The following is a 22,343-nucleotide window of genomic DNA, read 5'->3' on the forward strand; positions in this document are numbered from 1 at the left end:
GTGCCCCACATTTTTAATTTGAGAGAGAGAGAGAGGGAGAGAGAGAGCACGCAAGTGAGTGTGCATGTGAGTAGGAGAGGGGCAGAAAAAGAGAAAGAGAGAGATAAAATCTTAAGCAGACTCCATGCTTAGCATGGAGCCCAATGCAGGGCCTGACGCAGGAATTGTGACCTGAGCCAAAATCAAGAGTCAGACACTCAACCAAGTGAACCACCCAGTTGCCCCCACAAAAAACTTTTCAACAAGAAAAAAAGTGTCAGCATTCCAGGCTCCTCGGAACTGATACTGAATTTCATAAAAAATAAAGTCAATGATTCTAAACAGTGGAAGGAAATTGGTCCAAGTGATAGTGGAAAGGAGAGCCCAGTTTTCCTAATTCAGAACCCAACTATATTCTACATCATCATCATCCATCAACACTGAACCATCCATCAAGGGAAGGCAGTTTTCAAATCATTTATGACCATGCCACTCAGTTCTTTAAATGTCCATGCCACTCAGTTCTTTAAATCATTCAAGAGGAAAATGATCTCAAATATTCTGAAAATGTCCAAAAATAATTTTAAAATCACACAATTTGAAAATTTGGGAATATGCCCAGGTTTTAAGGTAGTGAATGAAACAAAAGGGAGGGATGGGGCATTTGTGAACTTCACTCTCTTCTGAAAATAACTTCTTTAAATTGGCTTTTGGGACACAATCTTCCTGGCCTTTTTTTGCTAACACCTCCTCTTCCCAAAATTTCCTCCACCCTGCCCCACAAATAAATAAATTATGTAAATAAATTATGTAAATACATATATGTATGTGTATGTCCACATGCACACACATTTATATATCAGTTCAGACATATCAAAACTCTCCAGAAAAATCCAAATTCTTTTCCATAGCCTAGGAGGCTATAGGTAATCTTGGCAGAACCATTTTTCTCAGACATCTTCTCTTTCCACTGTCCCCTTGCTTCAACCCCTTGTTTAAACACACCATGTGTATCTGACCTCTGCCTTTGTTCTTCCCCCACTTAAAATGATCATCTCCCATCTTTGCGTGGCTCTATCACTCATTTCATTCAGGTCTCATCAGTTCAAAGATTCCTACAGACAGGTCTTCCCTGATCACTACAATGGCATCCTCCCTCCTTCATTCCCTGTGAATTTTCTCTTTCCAGCACATACCATCAGTGGACATATACCTGTCACATGTATGGTCTGTCTCCCTCTAGAATGTAGGATCCATCAGAACAAGGACTATAGCAGTTCTGTTTCTGTACCCCCACACCTAAGAACAGCACTTAGCATGTAGAAGACCCACTGTATTTGCTGACTGAATAAACCAGTGGGGAATAGAGGGTAAGTTACGGTAATAATGACCAAACTAGACGGGGCGCCTGGGTGGCTCAGTTAAGCGACCGACTTCGGCTCAGGTCATGATCTCAGTCCATGGGTTTGAGCCCCGTGTCAGGCTTTGTGCTGTCAGTTCACAGCCTGGAGCCTGCTTCAGATTCCGTGTCTCCCTCTCTCTCTCTGCGCCTCCCCCACTCATGCTCTCTCTCTCTCTCAAAAAATGAATAAATGTTGGGGCGCCGGGGTGGCTCAGTTGGTTAAGCGTCCGACTTCAGCTCAGGTCATGATCTCGCAGTCCGTGAGTTTGAGCCCCACGTCGGGCTCTGTGCTGACAGCTCAGAGCCTGGAGCCTGTTTCAGATTCTGTGTCTCCCTCTCTCTGACCCTCCCCCGTTCATGCTCTGTCTCTCTCGGTCTCAAAAGTAAATAAATGTTAAAAAAATATATTTTTTTAAATAATAATAATGACCAAACTAAATTCCCCCAAATGTGCCCTTCAACTAAATTATAGAAGTGGTCAATCCAACACATCTGTCACACTCTAATGCCAAGTTGCAGTTTGGTCCAAATAAGTAGCTTCAAAATTTGTTGATGTGGATGCTCCACCATGTCACATACTAAGTGCTGGCAATAGTGAGGGGTTTTCCTCCGTCCCTGCCTTCAAAGATCTCCTGGTCTCACACGAAAGCTATGGATAATTATAATAAGTGTTGTGAACATAGAGTGAGGGCAGGAACAACCAACGTGGGAGACCAGAAACCGCCCAAAGTGAGTGTGCCACATATTCTGTGCACAAGTCCACACAGCCCATAGGAAACAGGGACAAGCAATTACTCCCACTCTTATCATGCAACCAACCAGAGGACTCCACTGCTTTTTCTAACTGCCAGGCAATCTCTTCCCATGTTGGCATTCTTCCCTTGACAACTGCTTCAATATTTTTCACAAATCCAGCTGGAATCGTTAACTGACGTGCATGCATACACACAGAGGTTTCATGAAACTTTCTGTTCTCAGGTAATCAAACACTACAGCCTTTGGCTTAAGATGCATTTCCATCTCTGGTCCCATATGCCCCATCATGGGTTGTTCCAAGCACTGATCAAACCTCAGGACAAAGGATCTGCCTCAAAATATCCCACCCGCCAAAGCTTCAAGTAGCTTTTAGCACACAATGTTCCCAGCCCAACAGGTTTTTATTGCTTGTTTACAAAGTTAACAAACCCTAACCTACAGCTTCTTATATAGCAAGTGGAATCAACAGCTGCTAATTTGGGATTTTTGTTTCTCCTAGATTTGATTTGGTTTAACTTCTTTGCTGAGTTTAAGAAATATCTGAAAAGATTTTCACATATAAAGTACTCTGCAACCTCAATCACTCCTTATGGTAACACAAACCTTTCAAAAAGGTGTCCTCCTTCCCCCAGGAACTAATTTTGGCTATTTCTGTTCAGCGAGAGAAAAGGACATTTGCTAGAAAGAGAACAGCTGTATGGTCCCAGTAAATATTTACTCTATAAATTGAACTTCTGTTTATCTGTGTAACCCAGGTTATTCTCTCCTTATTTCTTTCAAAAGTGAAAGATACCAATGTTAGGAATCTGGGTGTAGTTGGGGGTGGGGGAAGCAAGTGAAGGGATGGAGAAAATAACTGCATATAATCTATCTCTGCCCTGACATGCCCTCCCTGATGCACAAGTCCACATCCTCAGTACTGTCAGTTTTCAGAGTTTTTTGGCTTATCTGATTCCACCATCTCACCAATACAAACCTCTTTCCCAGAATCGAGAAATTACTTAAAATGTAATCTTGGTTTTCTGAAATTTGATTCCTTAGATCAAAACCTGAATCCGAAGTCTTTGTTCAGCAGCATCTTCTTAATGTTGCCATAAATGCAGCTTTTATCTTCCGTTCCAGTCTCATTTTGGAGGAAGTGTTCCACATGGCTTGTGCTGGGGTAAAGGAGCTTCGGGCCGCTACTAAAGCTTACTAAAGCTACTAAAGTTTACCTCCTGAGTATTGCCACCCCTTTCCCTATCCTGCATGGGTGCCCCCACCCAAAGCTCTGGTGCCTCAAATCCGGTAGCCACACATCCTGTAAGTACTTCCTTAATATGGAGAAGTCTTGGGATTCATTTTACAACTACCCAGTTGGACAAAGCACACCCTTGGAATCAATGTTCTCTCTGGGCTTTCACGTCTATGGCCACCTCAGCCCCAATCACCTGCCTGGTCTTTGACTAACCTCCTACTCTCTTATCCCATTTCTCCTTTTTCTTGTTACTTTGGGGACCCCTGGGTTCCAGCCACATTTAATCTATTTCCCCTGGCCAGCTGGGACTGAGTCATGGCCTCACTGCCACATTCAGCACGTGCTTCCTCAGGACCTGACCACCAGCAGCTGCCTTGCCACGTGGCCCTGGCCACCAACTTCACTGTTTCCTGGCTTTCTCTGCCAACCTCTGCCCTCTGCAGTGCCACAGTGATTTAGCAAACTGTAGTAGGAGCCTAGAGCCCCATCTGCAGGGGTGGGAGCACACTCATTCTGGGACAAAGGAAGCCTTATTCTGGCACCTCAAACATGGTAGGACTAATCCCTCAGGCGCCTCTGAGTACACAGCCAGTGGGACCTCTTAGTGGGGGACAGAGGTCGCCGTGCCCCTGTCTCCCTAGCAGTAAACAAGGACAGAAAGGAAGGCCCTCCTGGATGAGGATCACCCCATTCTTTATTGACAAATCTGCTTTTAGGGCTCTGGGAAAATCAATGCATAGACTATCTCGGCCAGTTGAAGGTGATGGCAGTGACCATATCCCTTTAATCATATTCATTTCATTTTTATCAAAAATATTTATCTGTGTATTGCACGGAGATTACAATACACATCAAGTTAAAAAGGCCTATTATACAGAATGCTCCCTCCTAGGAACACGTGGTCACAAGCTGAGAGCACGAAGAGAAACTGATGAAAGGAAACCATGTACAAATGATGAACCTGGGAGAAAGACTACTAGGGCTGGAAACCTGATTCCACCACTAATAGTCTGTAAAACCTCAGTAAGTGTTTTCACCTCTTTATGCCTCAATCTCCACACCTGTAGAATGGGCCTAACAGAATGTCTCTCATAGGGTTTTGATAATGAAGCAGGTCAATACCCTGGAAAACCACTGAATTAACAGCTAAGAGACCAAACAAAAACTATTGCCAGGCACTGAGAATTAAGAGAAGAGGGTTTTAGACAAGGCTTTGTGTTTTTGAGGCCTCTGGAGTAGATTAAAAATGGTTGCAAAAAAAACAAACCAAAAAAAAAGTTGCAAATTCTTTGTTATATACGCCTTGGAGAGGTAGAGTCTATTTCTTCACAGCTTTCAATCTGGGCTAAGCATATAGCTGTTTTTGACCAACAGATGCACAGAAATGACTCTGTGCCAGTTTCAATCCTACATTTTAAAAGAACTGCCTGGGAATGCAAGCTGGTGCAGCTACTCTGGAAAACAGTATGGAAGTTCCTCAAAAAACTAAAAATAGAACTACCCTACGACCCAGCAATTGCACTAGTAGACATTTATCCACGGGATACAGGTGTGCTGTTTCGAAGGGACACATGCACCCCCATGCTTATAGCAGCACTATCAACAATAGCCAAAGTATGGAAAGAGCCCAAATGTCCATTGATGGATGAATGGATAAAGAAAATATGGTGTGTGTGTGTATATATATATGTATATGAATATATATGTGTATATATATATATCCACACACACACACACACAATGGAGTATGACTCGGCAATCAAAAAGAATGAAATCTTGCCATTTGCAACTATGTGGATGGAACTGAGGGCATTATGCTAAGTGAAATTAGTCAGAGAAAGACAAAAATCATATGACTTCACTCATATGAGGACTTTAAGAGACAAGATAGATGAACATAAGGGAAGGGAAACAAAAATAATATAAAAACAGGGAGGGGGACAAAACAGAAGAGACTCATAAATATGGAGAACAAACAGGGTTGCTGGAGGGGTTGTGGGAGGGGGGATGGGCTAAATGGGTAAGGGGCATTAAGGAATCTACTCCTGAAATCATTGTTGCACTATATGCTAATTTGGATGTAAATTTAAAAACATAAAAAATAACGAAAAGAAAAGAAAAGAAAAGAAAAGAAAAGAAAAGAAAAGAAAAGAAAAGAAAAGAAAAGAAAAGAAAAGAAAAGAAAAGAAAAGAAAAGAAAAGAAAAGAAAAGAAAAGAAAAGAAAAGAAAAGAAAAGAAAAGAAAAGAAAAGAAAAGAAAAGAAAAGAAAAGAAAAGAAAAGAAAAGAAAAGAACTGCCAGGGGTGCCTGGGTGGCTTAGTCGGTTGAGCATCCGTCCAACTTCGCTCAGGTCATGATCTCACAGCTCTTGAGTTTGAGCCCTGCGTCGGGCTCTGTGCTGACAGCTCAGAGCCTGGAGCCTGCTTCGGATTCTGTGTGTGTCTCTCTCTCTCTCTGCCCCTAACTGACTCGCATTCTGTCTCTGTGTCTCTCAAAAATAAATAAACACTAAAAAAAATTAAAAAAAAAAAAAAAAAAAAGAACTGCCAGCCTCCACCTCTCCTCTCTTGGAACCCAGCTGCCATGTTGAGAGGAAACTCAAACAGTATAGGGGTACACCCACATGGAAGAGAGGAAGAGAATAGGGGTGATCTCCCATCCACAGCCAGCACCAGTTTGCCAGCCATGTGATTAAGCCATCTTGGAAGTGGATCGTCTGGGTCCAGTCAGACACAAGCCTTCCCTCCATGAGCTGTTCCCAAAATTGCAAAATCATGCACAAATAAGATTTCTTCAAAGTCTCTTAATTTGGGGGCAGTTTGTTACACAGCCGTATATAGTCTCTCTCTCTCTCTCTCTCTCTCTCTCTCTCTCTCTCTCTCACACACACACACACACACACACACACACACACACACACACACACGCCTCAGACCAAGCACTTAAAGCAGTTCCTCAAATTCCATATGTATAAAAAGGGAAAGGGAGGGGGCCCCTGGGTGGCTCAGTCAGTTAAGTGAGCAACATTGGCTCAGGTCACAATCTAATGGTTTGAAAGTTCGAGCCCCGCATAGGGTTCTCTGCTGTCAATGCAGAGCCCACTTTGGATACTGTCAGCCTCTCTCTCTGCCCCTACCCCACTCACGCTCTCACAAGCTCTTGCTCTCAAAAATAAATTAAAACAAAACAAAAACCATTTGCAACTAAGTGGATGGAACTGGAGGGTATTATGCTAAGCAAAATTAGAGAAGCACAAATATCATAGGACTCCATTCATATGAGGACTTTAAGAAACAAGACAGATGAACATAAGGGAAGGGAAACAAAAATAATATAAAAACAGGGAGGGGGACAAAACAGAAGAGACTCTTAAATATGGAGAACAAACAGGGTTACTGGAGGGGTTGTGGGAGGGGGGATGGGCTAAATGGATAAGGGGCATTAAGGAATCTGCTCCTGAAATCTTTGTTGCACTATATGCTAACTAATTTGGATGTAAATTTTTTTTTAAGTTTAAATTAAAAAAAAAAAAATGGAAAGGGAGAGGCAAGGTGTTCATTCATTCAAATGTGTGTAGAACACCTACTCTGTGCCAGACTCTATGACAGGTCTTCACACTGTTCTTCTGGTGCTGATGGTCTATGGCTGGGAGAGACATTAAACAACTCGTTACAGCGAAGTTGATTCTATAAAGACAAAGGAGTATAAAGGGGTATGGGAATACTAGGTGATCTCACAGGCCCCTCCAACTCTGATATTTTATAACTGGATGACGAAGCCTACATCTATCTGTTAGATGGCCCCTGAGAGACAGTCATACAGGATTATCCATGTAGAGAACACCTTTCTCCTATACAAATCCACTTCTTAATTAGAGTATCAACGAAGATGTGGAGTTTCCATAGCTACCCAACAAGTAAATGGTGAAAGCACACGAAGAGTTGCCTCTATAGACTATGTTCTGGAGTGGAATCATGTCACGAAAGCAGCTTTGAATAAAGGGATAAGGAAAGAGTAAGGGAAGTAGGATTTCCAGGGGCAACTAAGGTAAACATTGTTTAATGTTTAAAAGACAAAAAATATGTAAGTTGATTGCTTCAAATTATTCTTGAGTATTTTTTTTTTATTCCCCAGGGGTTTTAATGATCACCAGGAAAGAACCCTTAAAGATAAATTTTTATTTTGCTGCATAAATAAGTAGCTTTCTACCAGACAAGCAGATCCAGTAGAGAGCTCTCCTGTAAAGATTTAGTGAATTCAAATCATACCTTGCAAATACTGTGCCTTGAGACCTCCTTCTCCCCAAATCTGAACTATTCTAAGAACTAGGAAACGCGACCGTGGTAATGCAGCAATGTCAAACTATATACAGGTCCCACAAGTTTCATCAAGACAAACATAACTGAGTGCGAACCAAAAAACCCTGGCGAGGAGGAAGAATTAGGAGCCTTCCCTTGACGAGATTTGGGAGAATTTAATCCAGTGCTGCTGACCGTGTACTTGATTTTCTAAGGACTCTTGATTTGGCTGGTGTTGAAGTCCTTCCTTTTAACCTCACATTAGAAAAAGAAAAACATCCTTTGATTCTTTGATAGGGTCAGCTAAGAGCCAAGAAAAGAGAACAGCCAATTCCTGCCGCTCAGATTTTCCTTTTGCATTACTGTGGTTAATGCTAAGGATTAGTTTGCTCTAGTTAAAGTGTTCAGACTTGATATAAGCCATCTGTGGTCATGGATAAACACAAATGTTTTGAATGCCCACAGGTAGGGGTAATTTCACTATCTCCTAGAATCATCTCACAGGATCTTAAACAGCTATTGTTCCAGCTAAAGACACAAAAGGAGCACATTCATGAATTTCCTGTTTTTCGACCTTAAAAGTTCTTACACATGCAAAACACCTCACGCCCAACACCCAGCTCTAGGTCAAGTAGCCCTCACACCCAAATCCCTCCTGCCTCTCTTGTATCCGAGCATTCCTGGAGTAATTGTAGGCAGAGGTCAGCACCTCAGCAGCTGACCAAAGCTCGCTGCTCTCACAGAAGGGACCAGCAGATTATAGCTGGAAAACTGATGCAAGTCACTCCCCTTGTTGAAGATGTGATAGAGTCCACGCCAATATTACTGCCAAAGGGTCAGCGATTCCTGGGCCCACAGGGCCCCTGTACAAGGGGTCAGCTCACAAGTCCACGCCGAGAGAGGCCTCTTGTTTCTGACCCCCAGCATCCTGGGCTCTCTCAGGATTTTTCCTGCCCCTGAAATGCCTGGTGAACAACAGGCTGAATCTGACCCCATGGTGACCTCCAGACAGCCTAGAGGCTCCTGGGCAATAAAGACGTGGTACTAAAGGGGTCCCTGAGGGGATTTTATTAGCTCTGCTTCCAGGTGAGGAGGAGGAACCAACCATCAACAGGGGCTGGCAACTTTGCCGCCCAAGACGTTAACGCAAAGCTAGCATTTAACGGAAAAATTACGTGAAAAGAAGAAACAAATGCTCCTTTACACCAGAGACCTAGTTGTGAGAAATACAAATGAATTGTATTCAGAAATAGAGGTATTATAAAAAAGGTCAGGGGGGTGGGGGGGGAGAGTGAGGAGCATTGAGGAGGGCACCTGTTGGGATGAGTACTGGGGGTTGTATGGAAACCAATTTGACAATAAATTTCATATTACAAAAAAAAAAAAAGTCAATCCTCCAACTATTGCCCGTGATAAACTGACCTGACATTTAGGGTCCACAAGTATGACCCGCACATACCCCCTTGCCTTACAAATTCTCTTACACATACCCTAATTGAAAACATGTCCAAAAACTAAAAAATAACTACCCTTACTGTCTATGGCAACTACCAGATCTGCAGGGAAACTGGGACAAGGGGAGACAGAGGGGCAACTAAATCACTGAACCTAGAAAGAAGACCCCAGAGAAGTTAAGAAATGATCAGAAAATTTTCTCTCCCTTTTCTCAGTGTCTGCTCAAGGATATGATTGGGCAGAAGCTTATTTCCTCAGGGACAAAACGGTGTTCCATAATGCTCAAGTATTACCGCTCCAACTAACGCGGGGGCCACGAAGCACCCTCCACCCTTCCCTTTGGCCACAAGTTTTCTAAGGAGTATATCGGAGTGGATACAAGTAGGCAAGGAACCCCCCTAACTCTGGGTTCAACTAATGCCCTCCCCTGATCACCCCAACACCAGGAAAGTCCTCTCTCTCTCTCTAGCCAGTATCCTAGCCACCTTCATCCTAAACCTGGAATTCATTCTGAAAACAAAAGGAAACAACAACACACTTCAGGTAAGGAGAATTAATGCTGCCACAAAGAAATAATGTGAAAGACCAGGGAAAGACTTTCTGCAGGACAAACATCTTTAAGTTTTTGATTTTTAAGTGACCTTACGAGGTAAGTCACAGGTTTCTCCTTAAATAGGGTTTCTCCTGGGTCCTTGGTCCTAGCAGGGCCCTAGGTTCTATTTTTGATGTGAACTTCTCCCTGCTTGTAAAACTGGCAAAAATCACGTAGGTCTTCCTGCCTCTTTCCTTAACCTCTTGTTTTCAAGTTACGTCCTCCCCCTCTTAGCATCTCCTCACCTTGTAAACCACAAGAGAATCCACCAGGATTAGGAAATGCCTCTACCTCATTCACCAACACCTCCAAATGCTACTCTAAATCCTAGCAGGGACAACACACAGAGCACACAGAGCACCAGGCAAGGGCCCAGGGCATTCACTGCTGGATACCAGCTGTAGACCCACTCAGGTTTCCCCGTCTATGCCCCCCCCCCCTCCTTCCCCATCTCCAGCCCTCTCCCACAGCCAGGGCCGCATCCTTTCATTTTTCCTTCATCCTCGGTAATCTGACATCACCTCTGTCTGCCTTCCGGCTGTTTTTACACTGGTCTCCTTTTCTTCCCCTTTCCTCTCTTCAGCCATACTCAAGAAGCACAGACTATTTATTCTACTTTTGCCCCATAAATAGCTCAGTGATGATGTTAGGAGGAAAACCTACAGCCACCAAGACTCCTGCTGTAGACATCGGTCACACAGAATCCTCCTCTCCTCTCTTTTGAGCATCCACTCAAAAGAATACTTTTCAGGTATTCAAAGCGGGGGGGGGGGGCGCTCAGGGGCATGCGGGGGGGGGGAAGAGGGGTTGTGCCCGAGGCATCCCTAAAGTCATCAAAAAAAAAAGGTGGCTTTGAGCATCTCACCGCTGACATATTTGCATACCGTTTGATGTAGTTTTAATTTCAAAGACAGTCTCAAACACTCAAGTGGGTATGTTACAGTGAGAGCCAGGAATTGCAAATGCGCTTGCCTCAAAGACTCAGGAGTCCAGTCCAGGGCAGGAAATAAAGTTCTAAGCGGCTTTGATGTGCTTCCTCCCCACTCCCCTCCCCAGCGTGGGTCATTCATCTCCGCCGACGAGAGACCACCTTGCCCGAACTTAACCAAACGCATTACACGTGGGAGCCAAGTGGTAGATTTAACAATCCAATGAGCTCCGCAGCCCCACCAAATTAGTTACCAACGGCTTCGGCTCAGCTTGGGATCCCCGACTGCTAAGAAAAGGAATGTTGAGCCTAAACCTGAGGACCCGGGGTAGGAAGGGACGGAGGACCCAGATCCGCGGAGAGCAGAAGGTCTTGGCGGCGCGGTGAGAGCTTGTTTCTTTTTTGAGCCACTGATTTCAGACTGAAATATCAAGCCAGTTCAGGTCATTTCCTGAGTAGCACTACAAGTTAAAACAAGATCCAAAAAATCTATTAATCTTTAATTGCGCTGCCTCCCGCCTGGGAGCACGAGGTGGGTAGGGCGCAGGGGTGTAGGACTGGGGGCGACCGGGAGGGACCGGCCGTTTGTCGGAAACCAAATGCCTGAGAAGCCAGAGCTCGCGACCTCAGCTGTTCCTTACCTCACTCAGTTCCGCCGAGGAGTCGTTTCCATATTTCAGGGCAACTCCAGAATTCATGACTGCACTTTTCAGAGCCGAGCTCCTCCTCCTCCTCCAGGTCTCGGAGCTTCTGAGTTGGGCTTACCAGGCTCGATAGCCACCGCTTGGTCCCTTCTGGCACATTTTAGTCTAGACAGCCATTTTCACCCAAGACAGTGGGGAAGCCCCAAGGAAGGATGCAAGCTCTCCTGGAAGGCACAGAGCCGGCTGGCGTTTCACGGACGAGCCATTGCTGCAGGAGTCTCGGCGGTGTGGCGCGCTCGCAGCTGCTGCAGCGGCCGAGCCGGCGCGGGGACCCGCCCGCGCGCTCCCACCGCTGGGTCCCGGGGAACTGCCACCCTCCGAGCCGCCGAGCCGCTCCTACGGGGCCTCGCCGCCCCCCATTACCAGGCTAGAGGGCACCTCCCAGTAGGATCCGGCACCCCGGAGGGCTTCAGCGAGCTCCCGAAGAAACCAGGGCGGCGGGGAGAGCGAGACCCGCGCCTCGGGCTCCAGGGAGGGAAAGAAAGCTACAGAAAGCCGGAGCGGGGCTGCACTTCACGCTGAAGTTTCCCTTTTGAATCGTCTGGAGTTGTAAGTGGTTTCTGATTGAACACAGCTGTCTAGCTGCTCGGTGCGCGGAGAAGGCGGGGCCAGAAAGAGAAAAGAGGCGGGGGGGGGGGGGGGGGGAGGAGGCCGAGTAGAGGGGACCTTGCCGGGAGAGCAGGCATCCTTCCAGCTCTCTGCGATAGTAATTACAGGACCCAAGTCCAGGAGGAAGAGAAGAAACAGAAAAGGCCACCTGAGTATTTGTGCAGAATTTTTTTTTTCAAAATTCCTCCTAGAAGCCCCTTTCCATGATCTAATAAGGTCAAGACAAATCTGACCACTTGTACATCAGGCAGCGCTGTGCACTTCTCATGGCACATTAAGATTTTACAAGAGTGTAGGACGGTCATTTCCCCCTGATCTGTCTAAAGTCAACACCGAGGGTGTAAATTCACTGTGAAACTCCCTCTCTGTCGCTGGGGCAGATTACATTTTCTGCATGTCGATAATAAAGATGAAGATGCCCCATTCCTTGAGAGGTGTAAAATAGGCTTAAATTTTCCATCCTCCCCAACGCTAGACTGTCGTTTTAAATGTTACATTCTCCATCCTCTTCAACCCCCATACCCTCCTTAAAAATCTCACTGCTCATCTGAGCAGAGCTAGGTCCGTATTTCTGGGGTTTGGAGTATGAATCAGAAAAGATTCAATGGACTGTTATATCCAGTAGACTGGTGGAATCAGAACTCCCCTCAGTTTTGAGTTTCCCTGAAGTAAAAGCATCCCTGTGTAGGGAGGTGACAGGGAAGGGATTTTTCTCCCCTTAAAGGTTAAAGTCCCTCTGAACTTGACATACACTGAAAAAATGTTCTGATCCTTCCAACAGTAGGTCTGCAGGATTGCTTAAGAGGCCGCATCAGTCTCTTTCTACACAATGGGAACAAAATGTCTCCATCTCCAGTGACAGACTTGGCATTTCCTAGAGCCTTCTATGAAAAAGCCATTGTATTGTTAATTTCCAAGGTCTTTTTTTTTTTTTTTTAACTCAAATAGGATGTTTATTTTGCTCTTTAAGAAGGAGCAAAGAGCTTGACCATTTGCATTTATCTTCTTACCCAGCTGCCTTCCTGGTGAGTTCATTCATTGCCTGATAGAGGCACTATTGGGATAAAAAAAAAAGTTTGCTGCTTTGGGGGAGGACTGGGTCCCAAGTTTCGGGGCACTGCCAGACTAGAGCACATTGGGAGAAGCTCTTCTGCATGGGGAGAGGCTAGGAAGCCACATTTATTTTTCTTATTTACTCATTAAAACCTATTGAGAACTGGGGCGCCTGGCTGACTCAGTCAGTGGAGCATGTAACTCTTGATCTCCAGGTTGTAAGTTCAAGCCCTGTGTTGGGTGTAGACATTACTTAAAAATAAAATCTTTTGGGGCGCCTGGGTGGCTCAGTCGGTTAAGCGTCCGACTTCAGCTCAGGTCACGATCTCGCGGTCCGTGAGTTCGAGCCCCGCATCAGGCTCTGGGCTGATGGCTCAGAGCCTGGAGCCTGCTTCTGATTCTGTGTCTCCCTCTCTCTCTGCCCCTCCCCAGTTCATGCTCTGTCTCTCTCTGTCCCAAAAATAAATAAACGTTAAAAAAAATTTTTTTTAAATAAAAAAAATAATAAAATCTTTAAAAATCATTAAAAAAAAAAAAACTCCTATTGAGAACTGAATGTGTGTTTGAAGATGGAGATGGTGGTGAAAGACTATAAAAATATAAAGGAGACTCAAACACTAGCCCTGCCCATAAGGTGTTTATAGTGTCATAAAACATAAAGAACATAACAGTTCTGGATAGAAAATAAAACTTACCATGAAAGCAACACAAATGAAGATCTAGTGCAGTTCAGGGGAGGAAATAGGATTTTGGCTGGACTGAGTTGGAGGAGAACTGTGAAGGAATCTTAGGAGAGGCAGCATGTGAGTTGATCTCTGGAGGGCGGAGTCCAGCAAAGATAGGGAGTAAGGTGAAGGTACTCCGGACAGAGGGACCATGTGAAAGAAAATATGGATGGAGGATGGAATGTGCCGGGCGTGTGACAGGAATGGCAGGTGTTCCATTTTGGAGTGGAACCTGGGTTAGGTAAGTGAGTTACAGCCAGATCATGAACAGTTCTGAGTGACAGGCTAGAGGAATGGGACTATGATAGGCAATGGAGATCCACTAAGGGTTTCTGAGCACAGAAATAATAGGATCAGAGCTTTGCTTTGAGACATTCCAGTGGATTTGTACCACACTCGTGAGCAACTCACATGAATTCAAATAGACTAGTGTTGAGTGTGATTCTGGTGTTTAAAGAAACATATTTTTCATACTAGATGGCCCCTAAAACCAAGCAGATGACTTCATCTGGTGTTCAACCAAAAGAAAATGATCTGTTCCAAGACTGAAGGAAAAATTGGCAGTGTTGAACTTATTAAGAAGCAGTATGACTGCAGATTCTACTTTATGGACAATATAAGGCATTTTCAAGAGGAAAGTTGAATATATGGAATTTTCTTCTTAAATAGTGACTTGAATACTTAACCACCACAGAAGATGCAACTCCATGACAATCTGGCAACAGAGAATGTAAGTTGAAAGTGGGACCTGAACATGCCAATGAAACTATCCCAGTAGGTCCAGCAAGAGGCTACAAAGGCCTGAATTAAGTTGGAGCAATGGAAATGGATGGGAGGGGACAGATGGAAGAGATTCTATAGGAAGAGAGTAGACAGGGGCACCTGGGTGGCTCAGTCAGTTAAGCATCCAACTCTTGATTTCAGCTCAGGTCATGATCCCACAGTCATGGGATCGAGCCCCACATCAGGCTCCATGCTGATCATGTGGAGCCTGCTTCGGATTCTCTCTGTCCACCCCCCACCACCCCCCCCCCCCGTCTCTGCCCATCCCCTGCTCATGCACACTTGCACATGCATTTACACGTGCTCTCTCTCAAAATAAATAAAACTTAAAACAAAAATTTTTTAAAGACTCTCTCTCTTTCTCCCTCTACCCGTCTCCCTTGCTCTATTCTCACTCTCTCTAAAAATAAAACAAATAGGCGTGTCTTTCCTGACAGCTCAGAGCCTGGAGCCTGTTTCGGATTCTGTCTCCCTCTCTCTCTGCCCCTCCCTCCCTCATGTTCTGTCTCCCTGTCTCTCAAAACTAAATAAACATTAAAAATTTTTTAATTAGGTAAATAAATAAATAAGGAAGAAAGTAGACAGAGACTGTGGTGGAAGGAGGAGAACTTAAATGTGACTTGTAGATCTACAATGTGGCTGAGTGTGGTTTCAGGCAATGTCCTCAACAAAAACAGGGATTCCAAAGAAGGAATAGGTTAGGGAGGAAACTATGTTTGAGATATCATAAGTTTGAAGTGACAACTGGATATTCAAGGGGAGCTGTTCAGCCAGAAGCTTGCAGGGGAGCTACAGGGATAAATCAGGGTTGAGATGGAGATGAAGGTTTGGGGTTACCCCTATTAAAACAATAAATAAAACCGTGAAATCAAATATGGTTGCCAAGGAAGAAAAGACAGGGAAAAGAGGTCTGAGGGCATTCATTATCTTAAGGAAGGTCTTTTCATGGAAGGTAAAAAAAAAAAAAAAAAAAAAGAGGAACCGGCAGGGAAGGCCAGTTAGCAGAACTAGGGAGATAACCAGAAACTCTGGTCTGGGAGTCTAAGGGAGATGTTGTCAAGGCAAGAGGGCAGCATCTATATTATAAGCTACAGAGAGAGCAGAAGCCTGAAAACTGATAAAGGGGCACTTCAAAGACATTAATGTCCATCGAAGAGAAATTTCTACAAAGCTAAGGAGACGGAATGCAGATTACCAGAGCAAATGAAAAGGACCTGTGATGAGTAACCGTGTACTACTCTTTCCATAAATTTGATGCTGACAGGAACTCAGCAGATGGCATAATTTCTTAGAGTAGGTAAGCAGTACTGAGTAGAGGATAGGAGGGGCATATGTGAAGTCTGGAGATACAGAGAGAGAAGGCGGATGGACCAGAGTTCCTGAGAAGGGAGGGAAGGACAGAGCCAAGGACCATGAGATTAGCTTTGGATAGGCTTGAGGAGGCAGAGGATTCTGATGCTTCTTCCCAGGAGAGCAGTAAGGGTTGAGAGAGCTGGAGACTTTACAGACTAGTAGCAAGAAGACTTCAGACATACATACTAACTAATAGCACTTATTGAAGAGCCATCCAACTTCCCTCTGTGTGATTGTGGAGGGGGTAATGAAGACTAATAACTTGTAATTAAATTTTACTTTAAGGAAAGGAAGACCTGTCGATGCAAGAATAGAATAGTCATGACCTTGACCTCTGAAATTGTCCAAGAACGGGGGAAGGCTGGTGGGACACACTGAAAGTCATTCAAATGTGGAGAACGGTTTCCAATGAGCTTTTCCCAATCTAAGATTCCATGAAATGAAGTGTTTTTTTGTTTTGTTTTGTTTTGTTGCTATCATTTAAACATTTTGTTATTTTTCTTAACCTGTTAGTCTAGTCAGAAATCGAGCTGGGAATCTCTACCATCAAGAAAGCTAAAGATAAGTGCTGTACACAAGATGTCAACTGGGTCAACATCCTAAGTACCTGAGAAATGCAAGGAGCAGCCCAGCATGTCATCTCAGCACACCAGAGGGGAATAAAGCCCCAAATGCATTTCCAGTATAATAAGAGAAAGGTCTCAAGGTTAGCACTCACCATAGTTTACCAAGTATATAACTGAATGCCTACAAATCCTTCCACATTGTGGCCGCCTCAACGTGATACCTCTAGAAGAGCTTCTCCAAGTTCTGCTTCAGCAGAGAGTCGGCTCCAGTCAGAGGTGTGGGTAGGAGGTGGCAGAGGTGTTTATCAGCATCAGAGAGCAGGGCTGGGAGGAGCAGGAAAACCTGCTTTCTAATGGGGCAAGACCCTGAGTTCCCTTCCTTCCTGGGCCTTGTCTTCCCTAAAGGCTAATCTCTTCCCATCTGGTCTCTGGCACAAGAGGCAGCCACAGCCCTAGGAAAGTTTCTGGGAAAGCAGAGGTTGCCGTTTGCAGGAGTGGATGGGACTGTGTGCTGATCACACACTGTAGCCACACTGGCTTTCTGCTGTTGGGGGCAGTCTGACCCCTCTATGTATGGCTGCTGACCTTGGTAAGTTTCTATACAGTAGGGATAATATTCTGGGTCTTGTCTGTACTCTCTACTGGTAATGAATATCAGATTAATCAAAGAAACCTTAGGCAAAAATCTTGAACCTCCAGCATTAAGGAAATTGACTGAAACTTTGGGGCTGGCTAACCTGAGCCCTCTGTCTCTACCCCCCTGGGTATCCAAACCACCCTTGCTTGCATAGCAGTCCTCTGTGCTGGGTCAGGCTTGTCCTCCTCCAGCCCACACAAGAACCCAGACTCCAAAACTGTCCCATGCCCCCTTGAGTCTCTCGACCTAAACACAACAGTTGATACCTCAGATTTTAAGAAGAAAGCAGTAGTTAAGCTAATTCACACAAAGGTGAAAAATAACTCCTAATCTTCTCAACCAAGCCCAAAGCATTTGCATTGGAGAAAGAGAATGCTTTTTAATGATGCTAAAAGGTGGGATTTCTTGAAGAAGAAAGTTACTTTTCAGGGGAAAGGGAGATTTCAGATCTGTGGGGATTCAGGAAGTCCCAAACCCCTAATTCCTTGAGGGTCATAAAACTCAAACTATACACTCAAGAATATCCTGCCCTAAATCTTTAAGCCTACCCCACTGTCCCACCCCCATGAGTCCAGAAATGCTCTCCATAACCCAACTCCTATGGCCCCCCTGCTCAATCACCAAGCCAGCTTTTCTCTCAGGCACTGGGCCAGGCGTGAGTCCCAGGTTGGGAACCTCCAGACAGCTTTGATGGCCTGCCTCATCACAGACCTCATTTGCTCCAGGTGCCACAACATAAAGAATTCGGAGAGCATTGCACTGGACAGTCTTTGTCTTGGTCTCCGTGCCCTCAGAGAACAACGTTAACAAACTGGAGGAAATCCTATAATCACCTAGCTCCGCCCTGCATCCCACTTACCTAGATGACGATATGCAGAGTCAGCAAGTTTGTGTTCATTCAAAAAAAGAAAAACATCCACTATGTGCCAGACATGGTGCTATGCCTTGGGATTTAGCAGTATATGGGGCAGAAAAAAAATCCTTGCTTGGTGGAAAATGATTATAAACAAAGAATACAGCTTGTGATGGGTGTTATCAAGGAATTAAACAGGAGCTGTGATGATGGAGAGCAGGCCCATTAAATGAAGCAATCAGAGATGGTCTCAATGAGGAGATGACATTTCAGCATGAAGGTCAAGAAGGAACCAACTAGGCAGAAAGTGGGAGAAGACCAAGCAGTGGGAGCAGCAAGCGCAAAAATTCAGGGGCAAGAAAGGACTTGACTTTTCCAATAAATTTCAATAAACTTCAAGTCTGTTATTTAATTTTAAATATTGAGAAAAAGTAGTGTGAAGGAACATGATGAAAAAGATGATGGAGGAAACAGACCATGCAGAGTATGTGTAGGCCATAGATTTCATTCTGTGTACATGAAGATGCCACAGGAAGACTAATTGGGGCAGAGACATGTTCCAATTTACATTTTTAAAAGGTAAATCTATTCCTATACAAACTTTACCACTGGGCAACCTAAAAAATAGACAAAAGAAAGTTCTTGCTTTATAGAAGTATTCCTTTTTTTTTTTTTTAATTTTTTTCAACGTTTTTATTTTTATTTTTGGGACAGAGAGAGACAGAGCATGAACAGGGGAGGGGCAGAGAGAGAGGGAGACACAGAATCGGAAACAGGCTCCAGGCTCTGAGCCATCAGCCCAGAGCCTGACGCGGGGCTTGAACTCACGCACCGCGAGATCGTGACCTGGCTGAAGTCGGACGCTTAACCGACTGTGCCACCCAGGCGCCCCAAAGTATTCCTTTTTTTAATGTTTTATTTTACTTATTTTGAGAGAGAGAGAGAAAGAATGTGTGTGCACATGTGATTGGGGTAGAGGGCGGAGAGACAAGAGAGAATCCCAAGCAGGCCCCATACTGTCAGAGCAGAGCCGAACATGGGGCTCGATCCCACAACCCTGGGATTATGACCTGAGCTGAAATCAAGAGTCGGACCCTTAGTCGACTAAACCACCCAGGCGTCCCCTAGAAGTATTCCTGTGAATAAGTGAAGAATTGATTGAAATGGAATATCCCTATTTTACAGCCACTAAAGAATTGATAGATTTAGGTATAAAGCACATCTACTAACATCACAGAACGACATAACACCACCACACACACGACTTCTGATGGAAGAATACACCTATGAGGACATCTCAGCAGTGTTTAACATGAGGAAACATGTTAAATTAACCACAGGGTGCAATCAGTGAAATCCAGACTTTACAGGACAAACAATCTGGGTTCTTCAAATAAATTGCAAGGGGAAAAAACACAAGTGAACGAGTAAAATATTAATGGAAGGGGAAACCTATAGACATATCAGCCAATTATAATGTGTGGTCCTCAATGGGATCTTGAGTCAAACAACCTGACTGTAAAAAATGAAGATATTTATGAGACATTCAGAAACAACACTTTTCAGATATTTGATGATTTTAAAAGTTACTTTTTAGATGTGTTGATGGTCTTAAGGTTATCCTTAAAAGAGTCGTTACCTTGTGTAGTTATATATTGAAATATTTAGGTGTGAAATGACACAATGTCTTGGATTTGTGTCAAAATACTAGAGGAAAAAAAATACGAGAGGAGACAAGGATATAGGTGGGGTTTTCAGTGAAACAGACTGACATGTCCTTTGGTTTTGGAGATTACTGGTGACCTTGAGAGAAGCAATTTCATTGAATGGTGGAGAGAGATAGAAACTAGATTTGTGTGGACTGAATAGTGACTAGGAAGGAAAATGTTGAGAGAGCACAGGGAGAGAACTTTTGACAAGCTTATTGCCCAAAGTCTCACTATTACTGAACTATCAGATGAGATCTTGAACCAAAATCGTAACTTCTACTTCTGAGCTTTTCTCTCCCTGCACGAGGCTCCTTCAGTCAAGTTATCCTGGAATCCGTTCTTGGCCGGGATTAGAAACTCTGAGTTGTTACCATGGTGGATCTCTCCCTAAACTGGTACTTGAAGTCTGTTTCGTCATGCTGGGTCCTCACCTTTTTGTTTATGAAATCAGTCACATTGTTTTTAGACCCAGTGACTTACTGCTGTGAAATAGATGGAATGCAGTAGATAATTTGGTTTGTCTGTGTTTAAAAATCTGCTAAGAAAAGAAATACTTGAAAACTATTTCCAGATTAAATCTCACACATAGAACACACAAACCCAGCCTTTTCCAATGGCAAATGCAACTCAAGAGAAGAAAGCACCCCTGTGGTGTTTGTCTGTCTCTTTAACTGCATTCATGGTCTGCCTCACACCCAGACTAGGCATTCAAATAACCCAGAATCGTTTGGCATAGACACCCCTGACATTATTAGTGGGGAAATCCTAGCTGAGATTCACCGATTCACCGCCTTATGCAAGCATCATGTGATGCTTCAAAAACCTCTTTGCCGTCTGATACGATATTTTGGAGCCCAATAAGTATCTATGTCATCTTGCCTTAAATATTCAAAGTATCTTTCCAAATCTTTACTCATTTGTTGTCCAAATGTCTTTAAAATATATCAGGTTCTTCATAGAAAGGAAAATATAATCAGTGGAGATTAGGGATTTGGAAATCCAAGGGAGTTTAAAAAGGCTGGGGGGGGGGAGGCTAAATCTTCCCAGGAGTACTTGCATATGGTCAATCTCCTGGAGAGGAAAAGGAAAAGAATATATATTAAATAGATGCATGAAAATAGATGTAGTAAAATTGGAGAGCATGCTGAAATTAAATGAATTCCAAATGCCTGCCACTGTTATTTGTAGGGCTCTTTGGGAGGCTAAAACAGCATTATTCCATTACTCTCTTTTAGCTAGAATATGCTACAGGAGTTGCCCAAAAGGAGTAGAGAAATAATTAATCTAATATGCCTCATAGACCTAATGACAAAAGAGGCAATTCACTTGGCATCATACCAAGCTGATGGGTGAAGAAGGAAGATCTCGGGCACAGGCGGGGAAAGTCATTCCCAGACTTTGAGTCCACAAGTGCCAATGGATGGGCTGCTATGGAAGAGATCTCCCACAGGGACAAGCCAAGGCATGAGGAGCAGGCTCCTGCCCATCCCTCCCAGCCCTCCTCAGTTGTTCTGCATGATTTGACACATGAGCTCAAACTCTCCCTTCCAAGCAAATGCTGTGTGATCAGCAACTCTAGCCTTGACCCTTGCTTGTGCTCCAGTTAATGTTTTTTCAGGTAACTACCAGATACTTTCATTAAGTCTTGCCATCACCACCATAAAGCCTGTCTAAAACTGAGCTTGTCATGTTCCACCAAAAAACAACTTTAATTTCAGCTTGCAAATTTCTGTTAGTGGAATCAGAGTTTCCAGTCTAGAAACATTGGAGTCATTTTCAGCCCCCTCCTCCGTCATCTCCTCTGCCAGTCATTTAGGCCTTTCTCTCTACTTGGTCTCCATTTGTACTGTTAGCAGCATCTTCCAGGCCTTGTCTCTTTATATTTTAGTAACTATAACTTAGCAATATGACTCAACTCCAAATCATTCTGCATATTCTAGCCCAGCTATTTTTCTCCAAAATACAGCTTTCGATCATATCATTGCACAAGTAAATCTTTTTTTTAGATATTTTTATATGCTTTGTTGAGATATAATCCACACAACATAAAATTCACTTTTTAATGTGTACATTTCAGTGATTCTCAGTATATTTGCAGAGTTGCACAACCATTACCACTATCTAATGGCTGTGTCAATATTAGAGAACAGAAGCAGTTTGGGTCCAGTTGGTAAATAACCATCGACCCAAATCAGAGGGTGCCCACTCCCTAACCAGTCACTGCCCAGGCTACCCCAATTCCTATCTCCAGAAACTCCCAGAACTTTCTATAGTTCAGCTGCCATCAGACTAACAGCTGGCACAATCAAGGACTCTTGGACCTTCCTCCATTACTGTGGCTACTCCCTGGTATCAAGTATTTCGTAAATCACCCCTGGAGAAAAGAGGTATTATTTCTTAAATGAAGACAGAATTAAAGAATGCTTTTCTTTATTAAAGGTACGCAGTTACATGGTTCGGTTAAATCATCCTCATACTCGCACAGAATTTTCTTACAGCATGTGAACCCATCTTCCCCAGCGCCTTTACCACTCTCCAAATATGAAACCCTTTTAAGGTTCCATATTCTTTACAATGCCAATCCATCTTTGCTTTCCAGCTCAAGTTCCTTTCTGTTTGTGTCTCATACCCCCAGGATCTTTTTAGGTTTCATATTCCTGAATTAACCAAAATATTTGGCTTATTTTCCCAGTTATTAGGAACA

At 43.9% G+C, this 22,343-nt stretch overlaps 1 protein-coding gene and 1 long non-coding RNA gene across 9 annotated transcripts in view; one reads left to right on the forward strand and one right to left on the reverse strand.

The window, feature by feature from the left end:
- The window catches only part of MCC (MCC regulator of WNT signaling pathway), a 431,948-nt gene that overhangs the window by 263,554 nt on the left and 146,051 nt on the right, over positions 1 to 22,343 (reverse strand). Inside the window, exon 1 of one of the 4 annotated variants that reach the window (XM_003981204.6) lies at positions 11,289 to 11,407. The exons of the other annotated variants lie outside the window; for them this stretch is intronic. Coding sequence (XP_003981253.3) covers positions 11,289 to 11,345 — 57 coding nt within the window. The 5' untranslated portion in view covers positions 11,346 to 11,407. Of the gene's footprint in view, positions 1 to 11,288; positions 11,408 to 22,343 lie in introns of those variants that run through there. 4 annotated transcript variants of the gene reach the window in all.
- The window catches only part of LOC102900047, a 64,529-nt gene continuing 53,947 nt past the window's right edge, over positions 11,762 to 22,343 (forward strand). For all 5 annotated transcript variants that reach the window (XR_002744670.2, XR_002744672.2, XR_006583708.1 and 2 more), the window contains exons 1-2: positions 11,762 to 11,900; positions 14,216 to 14,468. This is a non-coding gene — a long non-coding RNA (uncharacterized LOC102900047). The remainder of the gene's footprint in view (positions 11,901 to 14,215; positions 14,469 to 22,343) is intronic.

The sequence above is a fragment of the Felis catus genome, chromosome A1, assembly GCF_018350175.1.
Source record: "Felis catus isolate Fca126 chromosome A1, F.catus_Fca126_mat1.0, whole genome shotgun sequence".
Taxonomy (NCBI): Eukaryota; Metazoa; Chordata; class Mammalia; order Carnivora; family Felidae; genus Felis; species Felis catus.